Genomic DNA, 26901 nt, shown 5'->3' on the forward strand with positions numbered 1-26901 from the left:
AAGATGGTTATGCATTTTTTTTCTCAATGTGGTTGATTCTAACATTGTGAACTTTTTCCTCCTGGAGATGTCTTTCATGCATGTCATAAGGTTTTGGTAGACTTTTGATAAATCCAACTACCCTTTCTTATTAGTTATTCAAACTAGAAGACCTGAGGAAACAGCGTCTTGAGGACTTGGCCACTCTCATTCAGAAGATTTATCGGGGGTGGAAATGCCGCACACACTTCCTGCTAATGAGAAAAAGCCAGATCGTGGTAGCCGCCTGGTATAGGAGATACGCGGTAAGATCCTCCGACCTTTCTCATCTGTAATAATGAGGCTTATTTGCAAGTATTCGTTATGTAGTTAACTGTGTATGTCATTTTTACATATTCGGTTCCCCCAGCAACTTCATGGAATGAGTGCTCTTGTGGTACCTTTGTTAAAGACAGGGAAACTGAGGCATGAGGCGTCAAGTAACTTGCCCGTGGGCAAACAGCCACTAAGCAGCAGAGATGAGGTTTGCATCCAGGACAACTTTAAAGCTCAAGTTTAGTATGTCACGACGCTGCCTTCCCTGATATAGATACATGTAGTGAGAGATTGAAATCTTGAAATTGCTCATCAGATTTGAAGAGGCAGTGTCATTTTACTCTCTTCATATCGTAGGGTCAATTTTCCAGAATAATTGGCTGTTCTCTGTGTATTGTAGCAGCGCTGAAAATGGCTTCATTCCAGAAAACTAATGCCCCATTGTAGTAGAATTCTGGGTTTGGTGCAAGAGTTCAATTTCCTTCAGTCCTCAGATAGCTGGTCTTATTAACTAGGGGAAAAGACTCAAAAATACAGTTTGTTTACTTAATAGACATGGCATTTCTTTTTGGGATTTTCTTTCTCACTTGATTATAGATGTTTCATTGAAGGAGTAACATGTTTGACGGAAGCCCGGAGGTTTGCCTTTAGGCTAGCTTAAACCTGGGCTGTGTTCTCACAAATGAATTTTAGTGATAAAAACACTACTCCCAAGTGCTTTTTCAATCTATGCGTTTGCTCTAGAGAGTGAGTCGGAAGATGAATTGAATTTGCAGTCAGATCTCCTTTAGGGTATTCTGTTTCTCTGCTCTAGAAACATCTTACTAGGAGGCGGTGTGTAACCAGGACATAGTGTTGCTGACCTAGTCTCATGTCATGTGTTTTAGCGTAATACGTCCAAGTTTGAGAAATTAAGGACATAGTTAAATGATTAAGCCAAAGAAAAAAAACTGCTTGATCTTTAAGAGAGTACCTTTACAATTGCCTCCTCTAGTCGAAAGGGTACAACCAGTAGTATGGGTGTGGACATATGGACCTGTCCAGTCACGATGATGGTTGTATTCCTATGTAATCTGCAAAGGCACAGAGGACGGTTGTCAGCAACCTGGCTGTGGTGGATTCTTTTCCGTGCACACAGCAATGGCACTTGGCATTTCTGCAGATTCATAATGCTCTATTTTGTATTCGCCTGAGAAAGGGGGGACTGAGAAATCACCAGTCCTCAGGGACCCTTTTCATCATTTATTTTTGAGATCATTAAGAAAATCCACGTTTGGGAGTGTAGTGAATTCATCTACCTTGAATCCTACGAATGCTTTTGCCAACACCTACTCTTCCAGGCTCTGGGGAGAGCACCATGAACAAAACAACCTAATTCCCTGACCTCCTAGAGTTTATATCTAGTAAGGGACAGTATGGGTGTAAGCAAGTGAATAATCGGAACAATTACAGATCGTAGTCAGTGCTAGGAAGGAAACCAAGAGTACTGAGATAAAGGATAGTGGAGAATTAGGATGTAAATATAAGATACAAATTTAGATAGCAAGGTCAAGGAAGACCTCTGGAAGGCGGCATTTCATCAGAAGTCTGCGAAGAAACAGGGCAATGAACCAGGAAAAGCAGGTACCATCTGTGGCCTTTCCTCCCTGTGTATCCAGACGAATAAAAGAGCCACCATGTAATGTACCATTAAATCATGATGGGGAGAGTGACGATGAATACTGATTTGGAGAATAGAAACAAATAATAGCCTAACTTTCAGAGAAAGTATTAATTTTGCCCTAGTGTTAAATCTGCTTCAGAAGTTGAGCTAAACACCTCAACCAGTTAACTACGTGTTATCCACGCCGGGGATTAAACTCAGTATTTTTCCTCAATCAGATAACTCCAACACTTTCTCCATGCCTGTTTTCAGTTGCTGATTATTTTAAAATCCATATTCTGTCCTTTTTAATGGCTCTATGAGATGAATTTTCAAGTGAGATAGAGTTCTTTTCAAGCCATTTAGGAGTTTCAGAAGAGAACAGTGAGGTACCAAATGGATGTCAGAAGTGATGGTCAGAGACGGTGGGTGTAGTTTGTTGTACAGCACGGAATATTCTTCTGTGAGGAATCTGGGGGCGGGGAGGGGTTTGCAGCTCCTCATTTGACAGATGAGGAGATGGAGACCCAGAGAAGGTAGTGACTTGTCCAAGGTCTTTGTCTCTGGTGTTCTCTTGCTTTGCTGCTCGTGTGTTGATCACATCACCGTGTTTCCTCTGAGCTTCCAAAATACAACCTAGGGTGCCGAAAGGCATGTCTGCCTCCCCAGTAAAGGGAGCTGAGCAATCTAGCATTTCCAAAGTGAAAGAAGCACAACATGACTTCAGTACATTGAAAAGCTGAAATTTCACCCCAGATGCACATGTGCCAGGGAATATTCCACATTAAATACAGTAAGAGCTCACGTTTCTAGGGGTAGGATTCCAATCGCCTCCACTCTCTGAGGCATCAGCCCTAGAACTAAAAAGGGCCTCCGGGCATTGAGCTTGCTGTGCCAACATTTGGCCTGGGGCCTCCTTCTTGGAGGCTCACTGGGTTTGCTTTAACCTTCCCCACCCGGAGGCGACCTTGGCTGTATCTGAACCTACTTGGTGCTCACTCGACTCTCCCAAGATGCTGTTTCTGTTTCACATCGCCGACTGGTGTCCACTGCAAGTCCTTGGGTGCAGGAGTGGGGTTGGATTCACGTTTATATCCCCACAGTTCTATTAAAGTGATGATCATTGAATTATATTTAGCATCCTTAAAGCATTCTCTGGATTAACTGTAATAATTTTGGATCGTTTGATATTTTGATTTCTTTACATATTGGTTCCCAGAAGGAATATGGGAGATCAAGGGTTAATTGCACTAAGTGAGCAAGTCCTCTTTCTCAGTCCTTGCAGTGTGTGTGTTACAGATGTGTAAATAGAACCACTAATATCTTTCCCTTTCGTCCTACAGCAACAAAAGAGGTATCAGCAGATCAAGAGTTCTGCCTTGGTAATTCAGTCTTATATCCGGGGTTGGAAGGTAAGTTTGAAAGAAGTGAGCCTTATTTATTTGGGGTTTTCAGGTTCTTCACAAAGGATGATGTCTTTAAGGTCACCCTGCAGGGGAGAGCTCCTCGTCTCCTGCCTACCCTGTAAACAGTCAGATAGAAAGAATAAATATTATGGGCGAAGCTGGGGCCCTTGTGACCATGTCTTGGCTGCATCCTTCCAACCGGCTCTGTTTTCAAGAGCTTTGTTCTCTGAGCAGGAAGTCCTTGAAATAATACTGTACATGATTTCAGTATCCTCTTGCCCCCTGTTTGTCAGGGAAGTGTAGCCCAGAGGGCTGTCTCTCACACTGTTGCCTCTGTACCTGTGTGTCCTGCCGGACCTCAGCACCCCCAGCCCAGCTCCCTTCCGTAACTTCCTGGTGACCGTCTTGTGGGCTGCCCCGTAATGAACAAAACATCCTGAGCTCTGGCCATTCTAGTGGAGATCACAGCGCACCCATCACCGAGTTCCAGGTCCTTCCTACAAGCTTGGTTCGGAGGTCAGCAGACTACAGCCTCTGGACCAAATCAAGCCTATGCCTGTTTTTGTGCAAAGAATGGCTTTTATATTTTTTATTTTTTAATTTTTTTTAAAGATTTTATTTATTTATTTATTTGAGAGATAGAGAGAATGAGAGAGAGCACAAGACGGAGAAGGGTCAGAGGGAGAAGCAGGCTCCCCGCCGAGCAGGGAGCCCGATGCGGGACTCGATCCCGGGACTCCAGGATCATGACCTGAGCCGAAGGCAGTCGCTTAACCAACTGAGCCACCCAGGCACCCGGCTTTTATGTTTTTTAAAGCGTTGTTTAAAACAAAAGAAGAACCATCTCATGAGGTGTTAAAAATTATATGGGATACAAATTTTGTATAAATATATATACAAATATAAAATATATATATAAATATATATACAAATATAATTACAAAGTTCGTATAAAGTTTTATTGGTACAAACCTTGCTTATTTATTTACATCTTGCGAGTGGCTGCTTTAGTGCTCTCACATCAGACCTGAGTAGTTGTGATAGAGACGTAAAACCTGGAAAGCCGGAAATACTACCCGTCTGGCCTTCTACAGAAAGGTTATTGACCCCTGCTCCAGGTCGAAGATCCTTCAGGGCCTCTCCTGACCACTTTCCTATTGGGAGATTTTGTGGGGTGAGCTGGGTCCAGAGGGGCTACTCCAAGGTAGTTCCCAAGCCCAGGGCCCCTTCAGAGGGTAGAGCCCTGGGCCGGGAGTCCAGCGGCATCGATTGACTTTTGTCTAGGCCCGTGGGACACTTTGGTCGTTGTCCCACAGCAGATGCCAAAATACAAATCCAAACACATAGAGGAAGTGCAATTACTGCCTGCCAGTTCTTCTTTGACCTCATTACTGGGTCATGGGGCCATGACTCCAGTCTAGAGACTTCAGACATTCAGAGTCCACCTCCAAACCACGCGCTGCCCTGGCCCCCACAAAGTCAGTTCCTGGTGGCTACTGGGAAGGAGCCGCTGGTTTTGGACCAGTGAGATTATTTTAGCAAGTTTTTAAACATCTCTTCTGAATAAAAAGTACAGCTCCAGTTACGTTCTGTATACAACAATAATGAAAGTGATAAAGAGATTTTGGAGGATCATTGGAGACCCTCCGACCACGTTCTGAGAGCGGTTCCTTCCATCCGATGTGCGCCAGCTTCTATTGCTTGTGCTCAGATTTTCCTCCTGTCACACGTGAGGGCACAGGAGGCCGCTACCTCAGTCTGAGTGGCGGCTACACTGTCGTGCTCGATGACGGCCTCATTTACCACCTTCTCCTGGTCCGTTGAGGCCTACTAAGCAAGTTCTCCTTTTTCTCTCTTTAAGCTGTAGATCTTTCACTTGAGAACGGATATGATGACTGTCTCCTCAAGTATTTTTTTTCCCAAATCACTATGGAATTCCATTTTTTTGGTTAACTCTCTATTTTCCTGGGTGATGCTTCCCCTCAGGCCCGGAAGATCCTGCGGGAACTGAAGCACCAAAAGCGATGTGAGGAAGCAGCCACCACCATTGCGGCGTATTGGCGTGGGACCCAGGTAGGCCAGAGACTGCCCCCCAGCCGCCCCCACCCCGGGAAGGCAGTGGGTCGGGAGTAACGTGTGGGGCCACGGACCCTCTCCTTCGGGGGCCAGAAATGTTTCCCTGGCTTAAGCTACTGAGCACGCCTTTAGCTGCCTGTCTCTCCGACATTGTGGTGTGGGGTGGAGGCACACGCTTTCGCGTTCACTGTGTGATGGTGACTGGTGTCTCTCTTCCTCTTTCCCCTTTGGGAACCAGCAGTAACCTTTCTTGCCTTAAACTTTTCTGTAACTCCTTTTCAAATGCATCACAGGCGCGAAGGGAACTGAGCCGGCTGAAGGAGGAGGCTAGGAATAAACATGCTATTGCAGTTATTTGGGCTTACTGGCTTGGATCTAAGGTACTTGATTCGCACAACCCGTCCCTCGGTCCCGGAATCCGCCACGATCAGTTTGGATCTTTAGCCTGTCGGGCTGAATGACTCCAGCTAACGGTGGCTCCCACTGGTGCATGTCCTAGCAGCCGGATTTGATAAACCTGGGATGGTAGTGTCAGAGGACCCATTAGGATCCCTAAGCATGTGTAGGCCGAATGTGTAGACTCCCACTTGCTTCTTAATGAGGCACCAGTATAAGTGCTCCTTTTTAAAAAAAAACTCTCAAGTAACGTGCATGTTTAGTTTAGGGTTTTTTTCCCCCTCCCCCTTCCTTCCCTCCAACCCCCCAACATACACTGACAGTTTTCTTGAGGGATTTTTGTTTGGTGGGGGGGCGGGGGGGCATGTTGGGAATGTTAAGGTTTGGGCTTCGGTCGGTCTTCTGCAACATGATGATGATAGGACCACCTTTAATGCATGCCTTAAAACATATTAATCCGTGAATGACATGTGTTGTAGGCTCCTTGTGGCAGCCATTGATTATTATGAGCAAAATGTGGTATGTGGAAAGAATGATCATTTGTGATTTAACAGAAAGCTGTGTTCATACAAAGCTAGCTATAATTGCCACTGAAGAATCCCAAGAATTTCAGCATCAGCTGTTTGTGTTCAGAAACAAAGGCCTCCTGAAATACTCTCACTAATCCCCAGGCAGAGTCGTGGGCTCTGTGAACATTTCACATACCCCAAGGGACGAGACTTTTAGATGTTTTTGTTACTTAGGAAATCAAAGGTCATCTCTGCTAAAAATGTGTATTCCGGTTAGAAGCATAAATATCAACAGAGTCCTATGTTTTTAAATTTGCCTTGTCAGCATTAGAAGCCCATCTTGTGAGAAAAATGAGAAAAGTCAACATTTGCCTGTATGAAGATCCTAATTTGCCGAAAGCACTCACCAGCGTTGTTCGTTTGTGTTTTTGCTTGAAAAATCTGTGCAGAACAGATTAGTTCCTTTATTAAGTGGAGGGAAATGTCCTAGCACAGGCAGAGAGACGCTTTGACAATTATCTCTGGGTTTTCCCCGCTGAATGAGCTCATTTCCCAGTCAGTACTACCGGGTAATGAAAAGTCACTGCCTGTTTCATCTTTCACAGTAACATGCCTCAGTTTGACTCTTCCCTAGGATTGATTTTTAAACCTAGAAGTCTTTTCACTTTTTATCGTCAGTGTAGTTCACTGTTGGGGGCCTTGAGCTCACACTGAATTTCGATACGGGCTACTTCTGATTTTCTAATGGGAAAGGATTTTGAGTTTTGTTTTTTTGTTTGAACTTCAGAGAAACAGCCCATATTCCTTCTATTTTCAAACGCTTGTTCGTAAGAGCTGTCTTTTTATAATAATGTCTGAATGAATGAACACAGAAATTCATAGCCCCTTTAGCCCTGTGTACTGGCAGCAGAGGGAAATCTGCTGAAGGCATCAGCTGCCACTCACAGTTCGAAGGTTTGGATAAGGGAGAGAGAGAGGGAAGTGGAAGAGGGAGAGAGACCAGGGAAGGAAGAAGGAAAACAAAGGGAAGTGCGGGCGCAGAGGCGTGCTAACCTCAGGTACCATGCAGATCGCCTTCCCCTGGAACAGAGGCTCAGTGCCCTAAAAAGACAAGGGCCTGCCCCGGCCTTATGCTGATTCTTGGGGTTTAAACGATTGTGCCCGATTGCTCTATCATTCTGAAATCCTTACTCATCAGTTGGCTCTTCTGTTTGGTGGGGTGTCTTTTTCTGGTCATTTGTGCTGTCTGCATTGGGCTGTCTCTTTTATTTACTATCTAAAACATTCTAGGCTCGAAGGGAATTGAAACGCTTGAAGGAGGAGGCTAGGCGTAAGCATGCAGTTGCTGTCATTTGGGCTTACTGGCTTGGACTGAAGGTACTTCCCCACCCCTTCTTTCTGCCCACGGTGAACTCAACGAAGCCTAGCACTTACTAACCCTGAGAAAATGATCGATTATGCTTGCTTATGGTCTGCACAGTCTTTTACGATGTCATCTTGCCTAATTGCGTTCCTTTTTGAGAACAAACCTGTGCACTAATATTTGCTGATTTTATTGTGGTGTATTTCTTTAAACAATCGGTTTAAAGTCATAGCACTGTAGCGTGTTTTATCTAATAAGACACTTTGTTATCCAAGTTCTATTTCATGTTATCTTTATGAGGATGAAGTTTGTGTTTTGTTTTTTGTTTTTAATTCATGAGACAGAGTTATAGTAGACGAGCTTAAAAGCTGACCCACGGTCTACAGTGGCCAGCATGGGGGATATCAGGCTCTTGGTTCCCCTTGTCTGACTCTTCTGCTCCAGTAATGGGTCCTGGAGCGGAGCTTTCTGCGGAGGGACTGCCATTCTCATGGTTCAGCATAGAACCCAAAGGATTTTGCATAAAAGTACAGATTCAGACAAATAAGCTTGGCAGTGGATCATTCAGATTAGATTCAGATGCCTTTTAATTAAGGGCAGGGTTCATTTCAAAGTGGTGCTTACTCCTTTAGGTAAAATATGACTGAGCCCCCAGAAAACCTTGAGAACAACTTTTAAGCAGTGTAAAGACTGTCTTCCTAATATTCAATAACTCATCACCATAGGGTGCCATCCAGATTGTCTTTTGGGGATACTTAGGCCCCCTTTTGATTCTATTCCTCTTTTATTATTTTTGCTGTAATAGTATAACAATTCATCTTCTTCTAAATATTTAAACACCATCCAGGAAACCACTGGCTCTGGATCTAAAGAGCACTAGCAGTATCTGTACATTCTGCTCTTGAATAATCCACATTTTCTCCTAAAAGTTTAGCCTATAAACTCTTAGTAAATTAACCTTTTTGATTATACTGAATATTCATCAAGCAATTTTTAAATTAAGAAGTAACTTAAACAGGAACTTAAGATGTTCTATTTAATTCTGAATAAGTTCTATAACTGCTTTTTTTTAAAGGATTTTATTTCCCATTTTATTCACTTGTTCTAATTTGCGTTCTGATTTTTGTAAAAAGAAGGAACAAAACATCGAGTCAGGATTTTTACTCTGTGTCATGATTTCTACCAGCAACATCACGTTTATCTTTAGTTTTCTGGGTTTAACTGTGTATGGTTTCAGAAATACCTTCATATTAGGGGTATATACTAGCAGCCTATAAATCAAATTCAGTTTGTAGGTGAATTGTAGGTTTTAGCTGGAGGTAACTGGGCTTCCTCTAGACGTAATGCTTTTTTTCCCACCAGTTTCCTTATAAAACAAGTATTTTAATATGTTACCATTATTATTGTTATGAAATAAGGTCAGACTTCTTTGGAGTCCAAGAATGTAATCATTTTGTGCTTTTTTTTAAAGAATGATGTTGATAAGAGCAGTAGTTTTGTCCTTTTAAATGATTAAGTTCTTGTGGAATTGATTACAGAGTTCAGTGGACTCTTTCAGGACTGTCAGAGCCCACGAGGGGAATCCATTCCACGTAGCCAGCATGTTGTCACCAGGCCTTTTCTGTATATAGCTGTGATTCCGGAGAATATTTCAGGAAAAATATTCCTGTGAATATCAAAAAGCATGTTACAGGGTGCCTGGGTGGCTCAGTTGGTTAAGCGACTGCCTTCAGCTCAGGTCATGATCCTGGAGTCCCGGGATCGAGTCCCACATCGGGCTCCCTGCTCAGCAGGGAGTCTGCTTCTCCCTCTGACCTTCCCCCTCTCATGTGCTCTCTCTCTCTCTCTCATTCTCGCTCTCTCAAATAAATAAATAAATAAAATCTTTTAAAAAAAAAACACATGTTACAGTGAACTCACTTACAGTGACATTCAACTAAACAGTAGGATTTCCACTGTATTTCTATGGATGTGTTTACATGAAATCTCACTTTACCTTCTCTGCTTTCCTACACTATTAAAATTCCAGGAGCCAATAAATAATTTTCATTTTTCTTCTCCTTGTCCTTTCCAACTTCATTAGTTTGAGATTTGAAATGGTTCTGAATCTAGGAGCTCCTTGGCTAAGAGAAAAAACGATAAGCAGTAACCTAGAATAGGAGCAAAAGGAAAAACTGCCTGTATGAAGGATGGGAAACGTTTTAGACCTTAATAATCCACAAGTGTAGAGAATGGGTCTGGTGCTCATCTGCCCCACGGGACCGGGGAGGTCACATGGATGAGGGAAGCAGCAGAGGGCGGGTGGATTAGGAATGGTGGGGCCTCGAGGAGTTTGGAGCATGCCTGTCTCGTAAAGACAGCAACAGCTCCTGTGGCCCACGTAGGCCTCGTTATGTAGGAATGGGGCTCACTGTTGCTAGATCTTAGAAAAATTTCAAGAGAAACATGCAGTCTGAATTCCTATGTGAAGTTCGTTCTTTCTTTCTTTCTTTCTTTCTTTCTTTCTTTCTTTTAAAGATTTATTTATTTTTATTTGAGAGAGCGAGAATGAGAGAGAGTACATGAGAGGGGGGAGGGTCAGAGGGAGAAGCAGACTCCCCGCTGAGCAGGGAGCCCGATGTGGGACTCGATCCCGGGACTCCGGGATCATGACCTGAGCCGAAGGCAGCCGCTTAACCAACTGAGCCACCCAGGCGCCCGTGAAGTTCTTAATTTAAAAATAGGCAAATAAAACATTTTTCTACAAACTGAATTTGGTTAGTAGGTGGCTAGCTTATAAGCCCTAATGTAGAAATATTTTGAACATGGGCAGTTAAACCCAGAAAACTAAAGACAAAAGACAAAGGTACATAATGTCTGAATTATTCAAATAGGCTAATGTTTTGCTGAAATCTAATGTTCTCATTTACGGCTGGATGATAATAAATATTTTAAATATTTTCCCCTAGTTTCAAGATTTAACTATACCATTCATTCATTCAAACAGTAAACACCTCACCTAGTTATTTTATTTGTTAGACATTAGTATGCAAAGTAAATGTGACAGTGTTAGCAAGGAGCAAATAGGGGAACTAAAACTGTACTGTGATGTCCTAAGTGCTGTGATAGTACTTAGTAGAAATTTTGGCAGGAGCAGAGATTAGAGAAATATTAATGCAATTAAACGGAAGATAATGGTAGTTCGGTCACAAGCTGCTTTTTAAATTCTTATTTTTAGGCACATTTAGTTCTCAGTGTGCAGTACCGAAGTCCTGTCTTCGGATGCGAGGCTTTTGGAAACCGCAGGAGTTCTTCAGGCATTTTTTTTTACCTTTTAAGAACAATCTTTGTGAAAATGACCTTAGATAATTTTTTTCTGAAATGTGTTTTGATCTGTGATGAGTTTGCAGCTCTGTCTGTAGAGTGTTTCTTGTCAGATCATCAGGCTCTGTAAAAACCAGTTAAGAGTGTTTAAAACATCAGAACACTCTGGTATTACCACTTTGCATCTCTTAATTTCTTTTTCTCTGATTTAAAATCCATTGTCTTAATGTGCTTCAATTGTTTGACTGTATCCAGAAAATCGCTTAGAGGTTTCATTCCTTCTGCCTGTTTTCACTTCTAATAGAGGTGCATCATCCGTATGGGCGTCTGCCGACCACACATTAACCTCTACATTCTGCTGCTTCTTTTTAAAGGTACGTAGGGAGTACAGGAAATTCTTCAGAGCCAATGCTGGAAAGAAAATTTATGAATTTACGCTTCAGAGAATTGTAAGTTTACACTTTCTTTCTTTTTTTTTTTTTTTTAAAGATTTTATTTATTTATTTGAGAGAGAGAATGAGAGACAGAGAGCAGGAGAGGGAGGAGGGTCAGAGGGAGAAGCAGACTCCCTGCTGAGCAGGGAGCCCGATGTGGGACTCGATCCCGGGACTCCAGGACCATGACCCGAGCCAAAGGCAGTCGCTCAACCGACTGAGCCACCCAGGCGCCCCTATTTCTAATTCTTTTTTTTTTTTAAAGATTTTATTTATTTATTTGAGAGAGAGAATGAGATAGAGCACGAGATGGGGGAGGGTCAGAGGGAGAAGCAGGCTCCCTGCTGAGCAGGGAGCCCGACGCCGGACTCGATCCCAGGACTCCAGGATCATGACCTGAGCCGAAGGCAGTCGCTCAACCAACTGAGCCACCCAGGCGCCCTTACACTTTCTATATAGCTGATTAGCGTTATTGGATTAATTAGTTAATAGCATCACCTCAAGAATAAGTGACTTGTTTGGTAACGGTTAAATCCTAGCTGTGACACTGAGGGATTCTGTCTTCTTTATCCTTTCCCCCCAAATTCAGGTAGAATTGTGTGAGGAAGTTATCAGTGGCCCACATATGATTAATAAAATAATCAATAAATTGTTCTTCTCTGGCTCCTGGGTGGCTCAGTCGGTTAAGCATCTGACTTCGGCTCAGGTCATGGTCTCAGGGTTGTGGGATCGAGGCCCCGCATTGGGCTCCCTGCTCAGCGGGGAGTCTGCTTGTCCCTCTCCCTCCCCCTGTGCCATTTTATTTTAATGTTCTTCTTTGACAGAGAGAACATAGTCTAGGGAAGGTGAACCCAAGCAAGCCAGGTATCTTAGTTCGGGCTACTATAATGAAAATACCACAGACTGTGTGACTTAAACAGTAAACATTTATTTCTCACAGTTCTGGAGACTGGGCAGCCCAGGGTCAGAATGACAGTATGTTCTGGTTCTGGTGAGGGCCTTTTCCTGGTTCCCTCACAGGAGAAGACGAAGAGAAGCAAGCACTTTCCTGGGTCTTCTTGAAAAGGGCACTAATCCTGGGAGCACTACTCCTTGTGACCTTATAACGTAATTTCCTCCCCAAGGCCCCGTTTCCTCATACTGTCCCATTGCGGGGCGAGGACTTCAACATAGGGATTTGAGGAGAATGCCAGCATCTTGCCACCCCTGCCCTGCGGCAAACAAGGCAGTGGGCGGAGGGGCGAAGGAGAGCCAGGCTGAGCCACTCAACCAGGGTGGGGTCCAACATTCCCCTCTGTCTTCCAGACAAGTGTATGTAGTGGTGGAGAGTGCAAACTCTGGAGCCAGCTTGCTCTGCCACGTGCAGATTTGTGACGTGAGCAGATTGCTTCTGTGAGCCTCACTTTGTCATCTGTGGTCGTAGAAAGCTCTTACAGTGCTGGCCCATCTCCAGTAGTCTAGAGTGGTGCTGCCCAATAGAACTTTCTGCAGTGATGAAAATGTTCTATATCCTCATGGTACCATAGAGGAAACTCTAGCCACGTGTGGCTAACTTGAAATGTAACTAATATGACTGATGAACTGGATTTTTAATTTTTTTAATTACTTAAGATTTAAATATCAACAGCCACATGTGGGTAGTGGCTACCTCTTAAACGATGCAGCTTTCCAGTGTTAGCTAGTGTAAGTATTCATGTTAATATTAACATTAGTGTTAGTGTTAGCATTCTTCTCTTCCCCTAACCATTTAGTGGAGCTTTGATTTTCCCAACCAAGACAGAGAGTAGAAAAGAGATTTTCCAGAGGAAATACAACATTGTATCACCTAAAACTTGCTAAATTCCACTAAAGACTGGTCTGTTTGATCCTGGCATATTTTACTCATCTGGCATTTTTTTTGTCAAATCCAACATAGGTGCAAAAATACTTCTTGGAAATGAAAAATAAGATGCCTTCCTTATCCCCAGTTGACAAGAACTGGCCACCAAGACCTTACCTATTCTTGGATTCTACTCACAAGGAGCTAAAAAGGATTTTCCACCTGTGGAGGGTAAAAAATGCCTTGTTAGGTTTTTTTTTTTTTTTCCAGAGACTCCTTACCGTGTATTTTGAGTGTTTGAGAAGTGTTAAGTAAAAGCACACTTTAACCACATTCTTCCTGTAGCCTCGAGGAGCTGCACCTGAGGACTACGGTGTTTTTGAACCATGCCTTGTACTTGGCTTTCTGTGAGAATTCCCAGAGCAGCCAGGAGCTCCCGTGGCTGTCTCCTCTCACCCTTGGCTGGAGCGGAGAGTGTGTGGTTTCATTCCACATTCCAGTTGCTTTAAAGGAGTTCAGGTTTTTGTTTTGTTTTGCTTTGTTTCTTTTTTTCATCTTTATCTGAAGGAATACTGCCAGAGATAGGATAATACAGTTTGAACATCTTCACCCGAGGTAGTGAAATCCTGCAGATCGTAAGAGATTGCTTTCTGAGACCTATTGGATACCTTCGTGAGAAGGTGCCCACCTTTTGATGGACTGGAAGAGAAGGCTTTAGAGTGCCTCACGAGACATTCGAGAGATTCAAGTTTCCCTCTACCTGAATTAAAGGGAAGCTGGAAATCTATTGGATAATGGCTTATAATTTAGCTTCCTTAATTTTATGAAAACATCCTGTTTTGTTTAGGTGTTGCCCAGCGTGAGTACATGGGATACTTGTATAGATGTTGACTTTATTTTAATAATTTGGTCAGTTGATGTATTAAATGCTAGCTCTGTACAAGTATCATTGGTCGAAGGGCTTCTAGTTAGTAAGTGAATGATTGATGGACATGTCTCCCAGGAAGCTCTTTTCTACCGGGCACTGTAGGCTTGTCCCTTACCAGAGTCACATATGCAGAGTGACATTATCACTGATTAGTGTCATATTGGTACCCGCTCAACATGTGGAACTAGACTCTCACTTCCGTCCCCTCGCTTAGTGAGTCACTTCGGTGAGATGCATCATGTCTCCGTGCTCATCTCCCCCCCTTTGGAGTCTGACGGTGGAACTGTTTTCAGGAATAACGATGGGGAGCCTCTCATGCCAGGGGTCTGCTCTGCCTCTGCTCCCCACTGGCTCCTGGCCCCTGAATCTTGCCCGTACCTCCCTTGCGTTGGGGGTAAAGAATGAGAGGGATGTGTTTAGTCCTGAAAGGGCGGCCAACAATGCTGACGTGCCTTTATACGATTATATCGGTGGCTCTCAGCTGCATTTGTACCTGAATTTCTTCGAGTTCATCTAAAAACCTGGCCTGCCCCTCCAGCCACCCCCTGTCTCCCTCCAGTGCCATCTCAGAATCCAGGTGGAGGGGAGACTTCTCAGGTCCCATGTCCACACTTTAAGATGGTAGTGGGGGGTGCGGAGAAGGATTTTTCCAACCAATGGTTGTAGCATGTTTGTGAGTCATGAAATCAATTTTTAGTAGATTACTGACCAGGGTTGTAAAATGAAATATGGTAGAATAAAAATAATGGGGTACAGGACGTGTTGAAAGTATTGTCTTATGAAGCTTTTGTGTCCGTTGTCTGTCTGTGTGTGTGTAAATGTGTGCAGTGAGTTGTAATGTACAGTGTTGTTGTTATTGCGGGTCTTTGTGAAAGAGTGTGACAGACTAATAAGGATTAAAGGATTGGGGGGAAGCTGACATCATAGTGGGAGGATCAGTACTCCCAGCAGGACCCACGCAGCAAGGCCCTGTGTGTTTTGAAGAAGCATCCCAAGTTCCACAATACAAACAATAGTTTTTATGACATTTTCTAAGACCGACCTTTTAAAACCCAGAAAGGAAAAATGCTCTTGGTTTTTTTAAATGGGTATTTGTACACATTTAGTCTTACTCTTGATGCTGTTAAATGGACTTAGCATATTTAAGAATGAATAAAGATTTATTTATATAAGTGATTATCTTTTTCCCTCCCCTTTTTCATTTCTCACAGTGTAAAAAATACAGGGACCAATTCACAGACCAGCAGAAACTTATTTATGAAGAAAAACTAGAAGCCAGTGAACTCTTCAAAGACAAGAAGGCTTTATACCCATCTAGGTATTATGGCTTTGCTTTACCCATAAAAGTCAGCATTTTAAAAGTTTCTCAAATGTATTTGTAGGTCTAGCTGAGTTTGATTTTAGTAATCCACGAGAGGTTTTTAATTTTATGAATTATTTTATGATCAGCTGGATATGAATACACATAAACACATTTGGGCAATGGCTTTCATAGCATACTTTAATGAAATGAGATTACATTTGTTGGTTTTACTTCATTGGCGTTAGCCTGAACACTTCTCTAAATAATTAGAAGTTGTCCTTTAAAATACAAATTACATAGGCTATTAAGATAAATTTACATTGTAAATTCCTGTTAGTTCTCCATTGTTTTCAGAGACCTGCGGGATCAATTTCTGTGGGCAATCTACTGTCATCCCATTCCAGTCTTACTCGAACAAGCTGGGTCAGGCTCATTTGCATGATAATGAAGAGTGACCCATCACCCTCTGAATATTGCCGCAGTCCTGGTCTGTGATGGCCTTCGCTTGGCTAAGTCCTTGGGTACGATGTTAGCGGCCTGTGCAGTCAGATCTGTTCCTTTATTGTAGACACCAAGTGCTCAATAAAAGAAGGAACACCAGTTAAGTTTGCCAAGTGAAATCGTTGGTAAAGACCGCTTACCTGAATATCCTTACATCTCCCAAGTTCATCATTTCTCCCCCAGAGTTCATACCCCTTTTTCATCCAATGTTTCTAAAAAAAAAAGTTAGATTGGACAATTTCAAGCCAAATCTCTAACAACTTTTAGCTTCTCCCAAAGGATGGCCTAGAAATGAGAAAGCATTATATGCTAAGTATATTCACATGTATTACATATGCTGTGTTTATATTCTCAGTGTCTTTACACACAATTGAAAGCTCTTCCTTTGAAAAGTTGAAATAAACATTGTTGCCAGGCTCATGTGGTTTAAATATTTTAAATGACCCAACTTGCTGGGTTAGCTGATGGTCTGTACTCCCTTTGAGTCGAACGTAGCATCTAAATCCAAAGTTGTCCAAAGTGCCTGCTATATAAAGCACATTCAGACATGAAAATGGCCTATATACTCTCTCCAGCAACTAATTCATTTAACTTTTTCTTTATAGATTTTTAAATTGTAGAGTAATTGTCTTAATTAACAATCCCTGTGGATGACACTTCAGAAACTGGAAAGAGAAAAATACATTTGTGAAGAAACAAATTCAAAGGCTCTTAGCACTTTTTATTATTAAAAACATGTTTTAATGTGAACAACAGGAAACAAATACTAACGTCAAGCCAAGTCCTTCTGGGGTAATTCTGTCCATTTTCAGGGATGGTGGTGCGCTCAGCCAGCAGTAGTCGGAGGGGAGGAATAGTGACACCCTCACGCTGTGGTGGGTGTCAGCCTTTTATATGCTGGGAGCCATGAAACACTGACCACCTATGTGGAGTTTTCTTCCCTGATCCTCCACCCACAACACAAGCATTTAAAGTTGTATTTGCAAATTGCCAGAACTTTATAGCTCAAAATGAAGCCACGGTTGTGTTTTTTGGGGTGGTTTTTGTGTGTGTGTGTATGTGTGGGGTTTTTTTTTTTTTGGTGTCTTGGAAGAGGCTTCCCTGAAAGTGTCACCCCACAAGCCTTTAGGGAAATGGGCATCTTAGTACATGATTGTGCTGCTTGCAAGATGGAGTTTGTCTGAAAGAAAACCGCTCTGGTTCTGAATGTTTACCTTGTCCATTTAGGGGCATGTCCTTGGAGGAAAGGCCTGATCTAGAGCCAGAGTTACATGATAGTATTAAGTGCTCTGTAGTTCTCTTCTAAAGTGCTCGCTCTGGATCTATGCTCCCCTGGACGGCCTCTTGGTTTTCTTATTCTCTGCAAGAAAATAAAGTTTCCCTTTGAAACAGGTGTTGGTAATGATCTGTGCCCTTTTTTCCATTGCCACATATTGTTGAAAGGCACTAAAAGTCCTTTGTGGGCAGCTGTTAACTTTCTATTACCAGATTAGAAGGAATTGCCTTTCCCTTCACATGAGATCATGCACGTGGGTCCTGACTCTCTTTCTTGTGACTGGTTTCTAGCTTGATTGTTCCAGACGATAAGATTTTTATCAAAGTGCTACCTACAAAATGCCATGATCCCATCAAAAGTATATTTAAAGTAGGTTCCAGGTTTCATTTCCAACTTGTATTTAGGACACGAATAAAATGGATAAAATTAACTTTGATGAAGTTATGCGCTTCAGAATCAGCTGACGTGTTACCTTTCTCCAGTAATGCCTCCATCCGGTACTGTTTCTAATGTGAGGGAATTTTTTCCTATAGCGTTGGGCAGCCATTCCAAGGAGCTTACCTGGAAATCAACAAGAATCCCAAGTATAAGAAACTCAAGGATGCCATTGAAGAAAAGATTATCATTGCTGAAGTTGTGAACAAAATTAACCGTGCCAATGGGAAGGTAAAAATGCTAACCCTGAAGACCTGTAAGAAGTGTTTATCAGTTGGGACAGTCATCTTTCGTTTTCTGATTATTCCGATTTGCCTTTCATATTCTCAGCAGAGTTCCTATAAAGGGAGCTGCTTCCCCTTACCTTTAAGTTTAGGTGGAATTTTGCTTGTTCTCTGAAACTTATATGACTTAAGATCTATTGTCTATGTTTTTAGTGTGTTCTCAGTTTACCTAGGTATGTGTGCTGAAAGATACGGAATCAAATGGGCATTTCTGCAAATAACGAATGCTTTAAAACTCATGGACCCACTTGGGGTATTTTTGATCATTGGTTTTACATCCTTATTTGTTTTGTTTTGTTTTGTTTTGTTTTAGAGCACATCTCGGATTTTCCTCTTAACAAATAATAATCTCCTTCTTGCTGATCAAAAGTCCGGGCAGATCAAATCAGAGGTTCCCTTGGTGGATGTGACCAAAGTATCGATGAGCTCACAAAACGATGGCTTCTTTGCTGTCCACCTCAAAGAGGTAAAGGTTCAACTATTGATTTGACCTAAAGATTTCTGCATTTTCCCAATCTCTGAGCCACTGAATTAAAATTTTCCACATCTGAAGAATGTTATTACTTGAAGTTTATACATTATAACCTTAATTTGCAGATTTTGGCTATATTCACTCTCACATAAAATCTCAGGCTTGGTTTTTCAGTAATTGAAATTGATTAACTGAAATTGCATTGATTAATCACATTTATTAACTTGTTCATTGAGTTCTAATTTCACTGAGCAGCTTTGGTATGCACTCACTGTGATGTGCATTATTTTGAGAAAAACCATGGAAATATCAGGAAATTTTATGCTTCCTCCTGTTGTTTATTCTATATACCAACTTAGTAAATGTCCCTTTGTTCATCTTTAATTTGTGAGTTTTTTATTAAAGAAGGCAACCACAATAAAACAATTGCCTAATAATTTTGACCTAAAGATTTTTTAATGTTTTGTGCTTTTTTAGTTTAACCTAGGACCTCCTGATCTGAATGGCGTAGCTAAGAATGCAGGCTCTGGAGTTGGTCTCACTAACTTTACAGTGACCTTGGCCAAGTCATTTAACTTCCATGTGCCTACGTACTTTTTCTCCTCTTTAAAATGGAGAGAATACTAGTACTACTTCATAATGTTGTTATAAGGAGTAAATGAGACACTATGTATGGTGCCTACCATATAATAAATAGTCCCTGAATAAGTAGATGTCAGCAAATATGAATCATATTTAGGGACATGCATCTAGTTGGTGGCCCACCTGTCTTGCTGCTTCTACGCTTAGGAAAATCCTCTATGCTCAGTTCAGCCTGTTTTCCCTCCTGTGGGTCTTAACTTAAAAGCAGCATATCCAATCCTAAGACAGTGATTATCAACTTTGATTACACTTTATAATGCTAATGCCCAGGCCATACCCCACCCACCCCCCACTCCCACCAGATCAGAGTTTCTTGGAATGGGGCACAAAACCATCCTACTGTTTGCAAGCTCCCTGTGTAGCTTAGGTGAAGAGTCACTGCCCTCGGATATTTGTTGGGAGTGTTGTTGTTGTTGTTCTTATTTTTTTTTTTAACCAAATCACTGAGGAATTTTTTTAAATAGCTCTTTCAGAATGAGTGATAGGTTAGGTCAGTGCTTCTCAAGCCTGAATGTGCAAACAAATCACTCAGGGATCCTGTTTGGTTCCTATGCAGCGGGCCTACGGCAGGGCCTGAGGCTCTGCTTTCTAACAAGCTCCCCGGTGATGCTGATGGTGCCTCTGGTCCATCTACCAACTTTTGGGTAGCACAAGGTTAGGTAACCTTACTAAGAGTGCTCGGAGCAAGTTGGAAGAAATGCCGCTTTTGTTGTTATCGTTTATTTGGAAGAGTGGACTCCAGTAGCTGATGTTTTCAAGAGACTGTAAATACGTGTTCAGCCAAGCTTGTAAACATTTACCTCCTCAGCTATCCTTAATTATGATAGTCTACCTCTTGCTTTGTCCTTGCAGGGGTCTGAAGCAGCCAGTAAAGGAGACTTTCTCTTCAGCAGTGATCACCTGATTGAAATGGCCACCAAGCTGTATCGGACGACTCTCAGCCAAACCAAACAGAAGCTCAATATCGAAATTTCTGATGAGTATGTACATAATCGTTTGAATGTGCCGTCTCACTTTTAGCTTTATTGCTGTAGTCGAGCACTTCAGTCTCATCTGTTTATACAGCCGCTCCCTTTAAGCAGCGAGTGTGTCTGGGGTTTGTTCTAAATGGTGGATGGGCAGTGAATGGTGCTGGTCTAGTCCTTGCCTTCATGTCCCGGACATCCTGGTGAAAGAGATAAATAGGCATAAATAAGAAATAGGAGATATGACTTTGGTTAGTGACAAGTGCCTGTGGAGGGAAACAAAGCAGGGTAAGGGCCAGAGGGTGCTCTATTTTTGATAGGGAGGTCAGGGAGCCTTGTTTGATGCCGTGACATTTGAGTCAAGACTGGAATCAAGGGAGCAAGCCAGGCAACAACCCGGGAGGTGCCTTCCAGGGCAGAGGACAGCAGGTGTAAAGGCCCTGAGACAGCAGTGAAAGTGGCAGAGTGAAATGGTAGGAAAAGACTCGGGAGAGACAGGCGGAGACCCGGCCATGTAGAGCTGGAGGAGCTTAGCTAAGGAGCTGAGATTTTACTGTGGATGATGGAATGCCATTACGGGATTTAAGCAAGGGGGCGGCATGATCCAATTTGTGATTTTCAAAGATCGCTTTGGCTGCAGCGTGGAAAATAGCTCTAGGCAGGCAAGAGTGGAAGCAGAAAAAAGTTAGGAGCTTCTCTGAGCTGTCTAGGATGATGTGGCTTAGGCTAGGATGGGAGTGGGAGGTAGTGAGAAGTAGTCATATTCCAAATGTAATTTGGAGGAAAACAAGAGGACTTATTAACAGATTAGATGCTAGGTTTGGGGCTTCAGCCCAAATGGTGGTACCATTTACTGCAATAGATGACACTGAAGAAAGAGGGGTTTGGGGGTGGCCAGGGGGCGTGAAGTCAAGAGTGCTGTTTTGGATGTGTTATATTTGTGACGCCTTTTTTTAACCAAATCACTGAGGAATTTTTTTAAATAGCTCTTTCAGAATGAGTGATAGGTTAGGTCAGTGCTTCTCAAGCCTAAATGTGCAAACAGATCACTCAGGGATCTTGTTTGGTTCCTATGCAGCGGGCCTATGGCAGGGCCTGAGGCTCTGCTTTCTAACAAGCTCCCTGGTGATGCTGATGGTGCCTCTAAAATTCTTTCTAAAATAATTTCATACCCATTCTTATCCCTGCATAAGCCAGACTAACCTTCCTTGATGTTTTGGGATTTACAAAACCTTAGGTCCATCATCTGTTCTCATTGTACATTAAGAATGATGTTTAAGTTGGTGGGAGATTGACCTTTATGTATCCTCTACATTGGAAATTGCAGTTTGGACTAGATAACTTTTGTCATTGGATCCTTTCTCATATTAGGGGAAAAAAAATATAATGACTAGTCATGCTCCAGTCAGCTAAGATTTTAAACTGTTAGGGCCCGTTAGAACTTTAAACTCCCTTTAGCTGAAATTTGTTAGAGCTTGAGATGCAGGGCTTCAGTTTTGGTGGAACTGATCATTCCCACCAATCCTGGGAAGATTCTGTTTGTTCCAGAGGCAGGAGCTCCTTGGTACATGGATGACGCAGCCTCCTGGTTGGCTCACCCCATTAACGAGGCTGTCTTTACAGAGAAAGCCACGTCAACATCCAGGGCACAAAGGATTGCTACTTTTAAAGCATTTCCCAAGCTGGTATTCTAAGAACACTGCCTCTGCTGTGAAGAAAGTATTCATTGGTAGAAATTTATAATCCTTCTTTACTACAGCTCTTCCCAGATGCACCATCCTGTCGTACATCATGACTCTCCTGAGGGGCTGGGCGGGCTAGCGTGAGCTGTGTTCCTCATACAGAATCAACCACAGAGCCCCTTCTGTGGTTCTCACGGTTTGTGGGTGAGGCACATGATTGTGGGAGAGTTCGCTCGTGGGTGGCAGAGACCCTGCCTTGTCATGGGGGCAGGGGGGGTGGGGTATGATGTTCTGGTTGTGTCAGCTTGCAGTAAACATGCTTGTGTGCGTGCAAGTTGACAGGGTGGCCGTGTGAAGAAAAGAAAACATTTGGTAGCATTGTAAACCAGTCCATAACACCTTTCTTTCTCCAGTTCCTAATTGTTGGTTGGTTTCACAGAAACAGAGTAGCTGATGGAACCCCGCGTAGCAATGGTGGGTCCCTGCCCAGGCAGCAAGGGAGCTGTGGGGCAGAGCAAGGGCCCAGGGAGCCCGTTTCCTGACCTTGAGAGCTCATGAGCAGGGATTATACGCCTCCTTGGAGAACATTTTAAATTTAAACAAAATTTGATAAAGTCATGGGCACCCCTGCCCATGTATTTTTTTCAGCCGTAAGTGGCTTTAATCCATTTCAGTGCCGGCTCTACAGATTAGTATTATAAACGGTGTGCAGCTCAGTGACCAAAACCTTCCTCAGCGTGTCCTTCTCAGAAGTAGAAGTAATTATTTTAACAAACCCAGTCTCCATAGCCATTCTGGATAAACTGGATGTCGATTTCCAGGAGGAGAGGCAAAGTCCTATTTACTCCTTAGAGCAGTTTTAACCTCCTTTGTAATTCCCAGTCCTTCAACTCCCAAACCTTTCAGTCCATAAATAGATTGCATTTTAAGGATGACTTTAAATGTGTAATACTTCTAAAAAATTTCTAAAAATGAAGTCCTGAACGTGTTGAAAAAACCCAAAGTGAATTTGTTCTATTAAACATTTTAAACACATGTGCATATATGTACATGCATACACACACAGACGTATCATTTTAACTGGTACAGTTGTTTCTGCGAATATTTTAAATCGAATCATCTAAATTCTTTTCGCTGTGAAGTTCTTGCTAGTATTGATGCTATGAAAGGATGCGTTCAACATTATTGTTTGCTGGAGAATATGATTCTCTGAGTACCGTGTCCTTCCTGTAGGCCATGCTTCAGTTTTCTCTTCTATGAAATAGAAACATTACTTGCCTCATAGGATTATTTCAAAGTTGCGTTAATATATGTAGCTTACTAAGAACAGTGCCGTGCATGGCAAATACTCTGTGTATCTTCGCTATTATTGTTGTTTCTGGAGTGAATTGCACTCATGAATCGTGAACATGAAGACAGCCAGTGCTAAAGTTATGGGGAAAAGAACTCCCTATACTTTTATTATACTAAAAGTAGTCTTTGAAAATTAAAATGTCAAAATATCTGATTTTTTAAATGTGTGTATTGGCATTAGACTTGAAAGGTGCTTTCTTTCTTTGAGGTGCGTAGATATAAGTATCTATATCTGTGATGCGATTTTAGAATGATAGCTCTTTCTTTTCAGTGCCTTCAAGTTGAAAAGGAACAGCCTATTTAGAAGCTCGGAAGTACTATCCTGCTAAAGCAACTGATAAATCAGGAGTTTATGTGTCACATTTCAGTCCAGTAGATAATGTTTGCAAAGCACGGGCTCTGTAGACCTTGACACTGAGACTAATGTGCACAGAACAGAGCTGTTTTGATGTTTGCACTTGGGTGGATCCAGTGAGCGTGTAGTCTGTCACATGGTTGGTAGAGTGACTCAGCTATATGCCAACAACTCAGAAAACTGTTCCCTGAGAAGCATACTGGATATGTGGTAACATTGTGCTGTAACTCTTTGGTGGAAAGAAGAGCACTGGCTTTGAGCTGGGAGAGCCTGGGTTCTGGACCAGCCATGCCACTCTCCTGCCTCCGCAAATATGCTGTCCTTGCGGGCAAGGACCTCATTGGATAGGTCTGGGTGTCCCCCCCCCAGCACCCAGCCAGCACCCAGCCCAGGAGGAAGGCGGTATGTGTGTGGTAGGAAGGTGTGATGGGTAATCTTACGGACAAGTACTTGATCCCTGACGGTCTGTGACAGGAAAGATTCGGACTAGAATATGGTTTCCCACGGTGTCCCACACATACTACGGGTAGGATAAGAGGGGGCTTTGGGTGTACACTGATAGATTTTGTAAACTTTATAGTTTATGTATATATATAAATTATATATATATTTTAATATCCATTTAATATCCATTTGGTGGATATCGAAAAACATTAAGGGGCAGATTGAACTTGTGATTTTATTATTATTATTACTCCATAGCTATTTTGAAACATTTATTTATGATAGAAACAACTATTAGCATAGTATGTGGATATAACAAAAATTGTTTAGGAAATAGGTGAGTAACCAGTGTCTGGAAATCATAGTCTGGAGGATCTCTAGACCCCTTTCCTGAAATTTTTCATTTCATTTTCTGAAATTGGCGATAATTTAATAGGACCCGACCCCCAGCTTATATTTTTGCTATGCAAAAATGGAGAAAAATGGGAGATTTTTTTCCATTTGGAACATGGAAATAATTCTTCTTAGGCCTTCTCCCCTTGCTGGAATATGGTGAGTTAATGAACTTCGGTTTCCTTGGGGCTAAGTGGTGACTTCAGGAAGTGCTGAAAGAAAGTAGGAATGTTTGTCAAGGTCACTATCCATTAAGAAACAAAAGCTCATGTTAGTATCATCATCCGCTCTTGTGTGTGTGCTTTTCTCTAATTTGTCCTATTCTCTTCTTCTAGGTTCCTGGTGCAGTTCAGACAGGATAAAGTATGTGTGAAGTTTATTCAGGGCAACCAGAAAAATGGGAGTGTCCCAACGTGCAAACGAAAAAACAACCGTCTCCTGGAAGTCGCTGTTCCTTAACTGGCTCCTCCTCTCTGCTTTCACGGACTTGTTTCCTTGTAACAGTGCAATTTTGTTTTGTTTTGTTTTGTTTTGTTTGGGATTCATTGTATGTTTGGGAATTGCCAAAGGCTAATACTGTTAGAGACCCTTGGCAAAATAAAAAAAAAAAATATTTGACTAATCAATTTTTATTATTGGAATAGTTTTAAACCTTAAATTACACAGTCTGTCCTGGGACAGGATTATAGAAGCTAACAGTGTCTCTGCCATGTCATACGTGTTCTTTGTTTAGCCATCATGTTAGATCTGTGTACCCACGATCAGCATATTGCTCATAAATCATTACTATTTCTAAGTAGAGGAAATGGTCCCAAGCGGTAGTTGCATTCGTTCATCAAATATTTATTGAGTGCCTCCTCTTTGCTAGGCACGGTGCTGGATGGCGTGAAAACTGACTAGGAAGCCTTTTTGTTTTTCAGGCCGCGGCATCTGGCTGGCTTGTGCTGTCCTGACTAGGGCTAAGAGAGGTTGAAGACGTTGAAACCAAAACAGTACCTATTGCTGATGGACAGCATTATTCCGAATCCCGTAGTGTGATCTTAACCAGTCCACTTCAAGAAGGGCTTGGTCCTAGGAAGTAGAAATGTATGACCGGGTAAAATGCCCCTACATGTGGTTTCTATTTGAAAAGAGAAAACTGACATTGCAACAGGACTTTTAATTTGTTCGGCTCTTGTCGTTGCTTTTAACAGTAGAAAACAGAGTCATTCTTATTGTAGAAAAAGTGACAGAAGTAGTCCAATAAGATTATATTTTCCTGTTTCTGGTAAGCCTCATATATGATCCTACATAGGCTAATATTTGCAGAGTGTTGTTTTCACCCAAATTTGAGTAAATATTTTAAACAGCTAATACAGTCAAGGGCTGAAAGCCTTTCAGATAATGGCAAGCATTCTGTATGATGTGAAATAAACATCCAAGATCTTTTTTGAAAGTTTTATTTATAATATACATTTTGTAGGAGAGGGTGATTGGTACAGGGTGCATATTTTAGTCAAGGATCAAAATTGTGTATGTTAATTTGCAGGACTTTTTTTTTTTTTTTTTCCAAATTTACAATAAGGATTCATTTTTGGAAACTACATTTTAAACTTTGGAATCAAATTGTTTCTTATTTGGGAGGATAATGTATATACATTGGTATGTTAAATAATAAAACTGTTCTAATTTGGTGCCATTTCCTGGATCACAACTGTATTTTTGTTTTTCAAGGTATGTTCTCATGTTGTGTGTCAATGTAATATTGCACCGAAAGGCTTTACCGTTCAAACATTATATGTTTTCTGTGTAATTGAATTTCACTGACCTTTTATAAACCAGAAACATTCATTGAAAGTATGGGGGGGGGGCACTTTCTTTTAATTTTTGAACTTGAAAAAAATCGCTCCCATAAAGAAATTCTCAGAAGCCTTTGTGTTTATTGGTGCTGGTAGAGGATAGCATTACTTTCTCTCAGTCTACCGCATCATGTACCTAGAGCGGTAGATTGGTAGTTCCTGAAATAGGTGATTAGAAATCTGGAACTGAGGTGTTTTTAAAAAATGTTTAAAAAAATATGTAATACATTCACACTGTTCAACGTGCAAGTAAGGATAGATAGAAATACAATGCAAATTTTCCATCCCATCGTTCCCTCATCTGCTCAGTTCCCATGCCCCCTCTCAAGTTAACCGTTGTCTTTACTTGCTTTTGCACAGCTTTATGCATATGTTTCCAAAACAAAATAAAAATATAGATTCTTACCTCCTGCTTTAGTAGACAAAAGCTAATACTTTATATAGACTTTGTTCTTTACTTTGTCTTTTTTGCTCTTTGTTCTTTTTTTTTTTTTTAAAGATTTTATTTATTTATTTGAGAGAGAGAGAATGAGAGACAGAGAACATGAGAGGGAGGAGGGTCAGAGGGAGAAGCAGACTCCCCGCTGAGCAGGGAGCCCGATGCGGGACTCAATCCCGGAACTCCAGGATCATGACCTGAGCCGAAGGCAGTCGCCCAACCAACTGAGCCACCCAGGTGCCCATCTTTGTTCTTTTTGACTGTGGCACAGTCTTCTGTTGTATGGATAAGTTTATCCAGTCCCCTCCTGATCATCACTGGGTTGTTTCCCAAATGGAAATTTAAGTCC

General features: G+C 42.0%; 1 protein-coding gene across 4 annotated transcripts in view; it reads left to right on the plus strand.

Moving 5' to 3' along the window:
* Positions 1-26518, plus strand: part of MYO1B (myosin IB) — a 184324-nt gene extending 157806 nt beyond the window's left edge. For 2 of the 4 annotated variants that reach the window (XM_064586837.1, XM_064586838.1), the window contains 12 exons: positions 135-284; positions 3280-3348; positions 5329-5415; positions 5712-5798; positions 7614-7700; positions 11364-11438; positions 13339-13473; positions 15382-15488; positions 17784-17916; positions 18283-18435; positions 19936-20063; positions 24611-26518. In XM_064586837.1, coding sequence (XP_064442907.1) covers positions 135-284; positions 3280-3348; positions 5329-5415; positions 5712-5798; positions 7614-7700; positions 11364-11438; positions 13339-13473; positions 15382-15488; positions 17784-17916; positions 18283-18435; positions 19936-20063; positions 24611-24734 — 1335 coding nt within the window. In that variant the 3' untranslated portion in view covers positions 24735-26518. The remainder of the gene's footprint in view (positions 1-134; positions 285-3279; positions 3349-5328; positions 5416-5711; positions 5799-7613; positions 7701-11363; positions 11439-13338; positions 13474-15381; positions 15489-17783; positions 17917-18282; positions 18436-19935; positions 20064-24610) is intronic. The other 2 variants (XM_064586839.1, XM_064586840.1) reach the window with 2 other exon arrangements.
* Positions 26519-26901: the final 383 nt, after the last annotated feature.

This window comes from Mirounga angustirostris, unplaced genomic scaffold (assembly GCF_029215605.1).
Source record: "Mirounga angustirostris isolate CCGP_5_RB_7025 unplaced genomic scaffold, mMirAng1.0.hap1 SCAF_3, whole genome shotgun sequence".
In the NCBI taxonomy this organism is placed as follows: Eukaryota; Metazoa; Chordata; class Mammalia; order Carnivora; family Phocidae; genus Mirounga; species Mirounga angustirostris.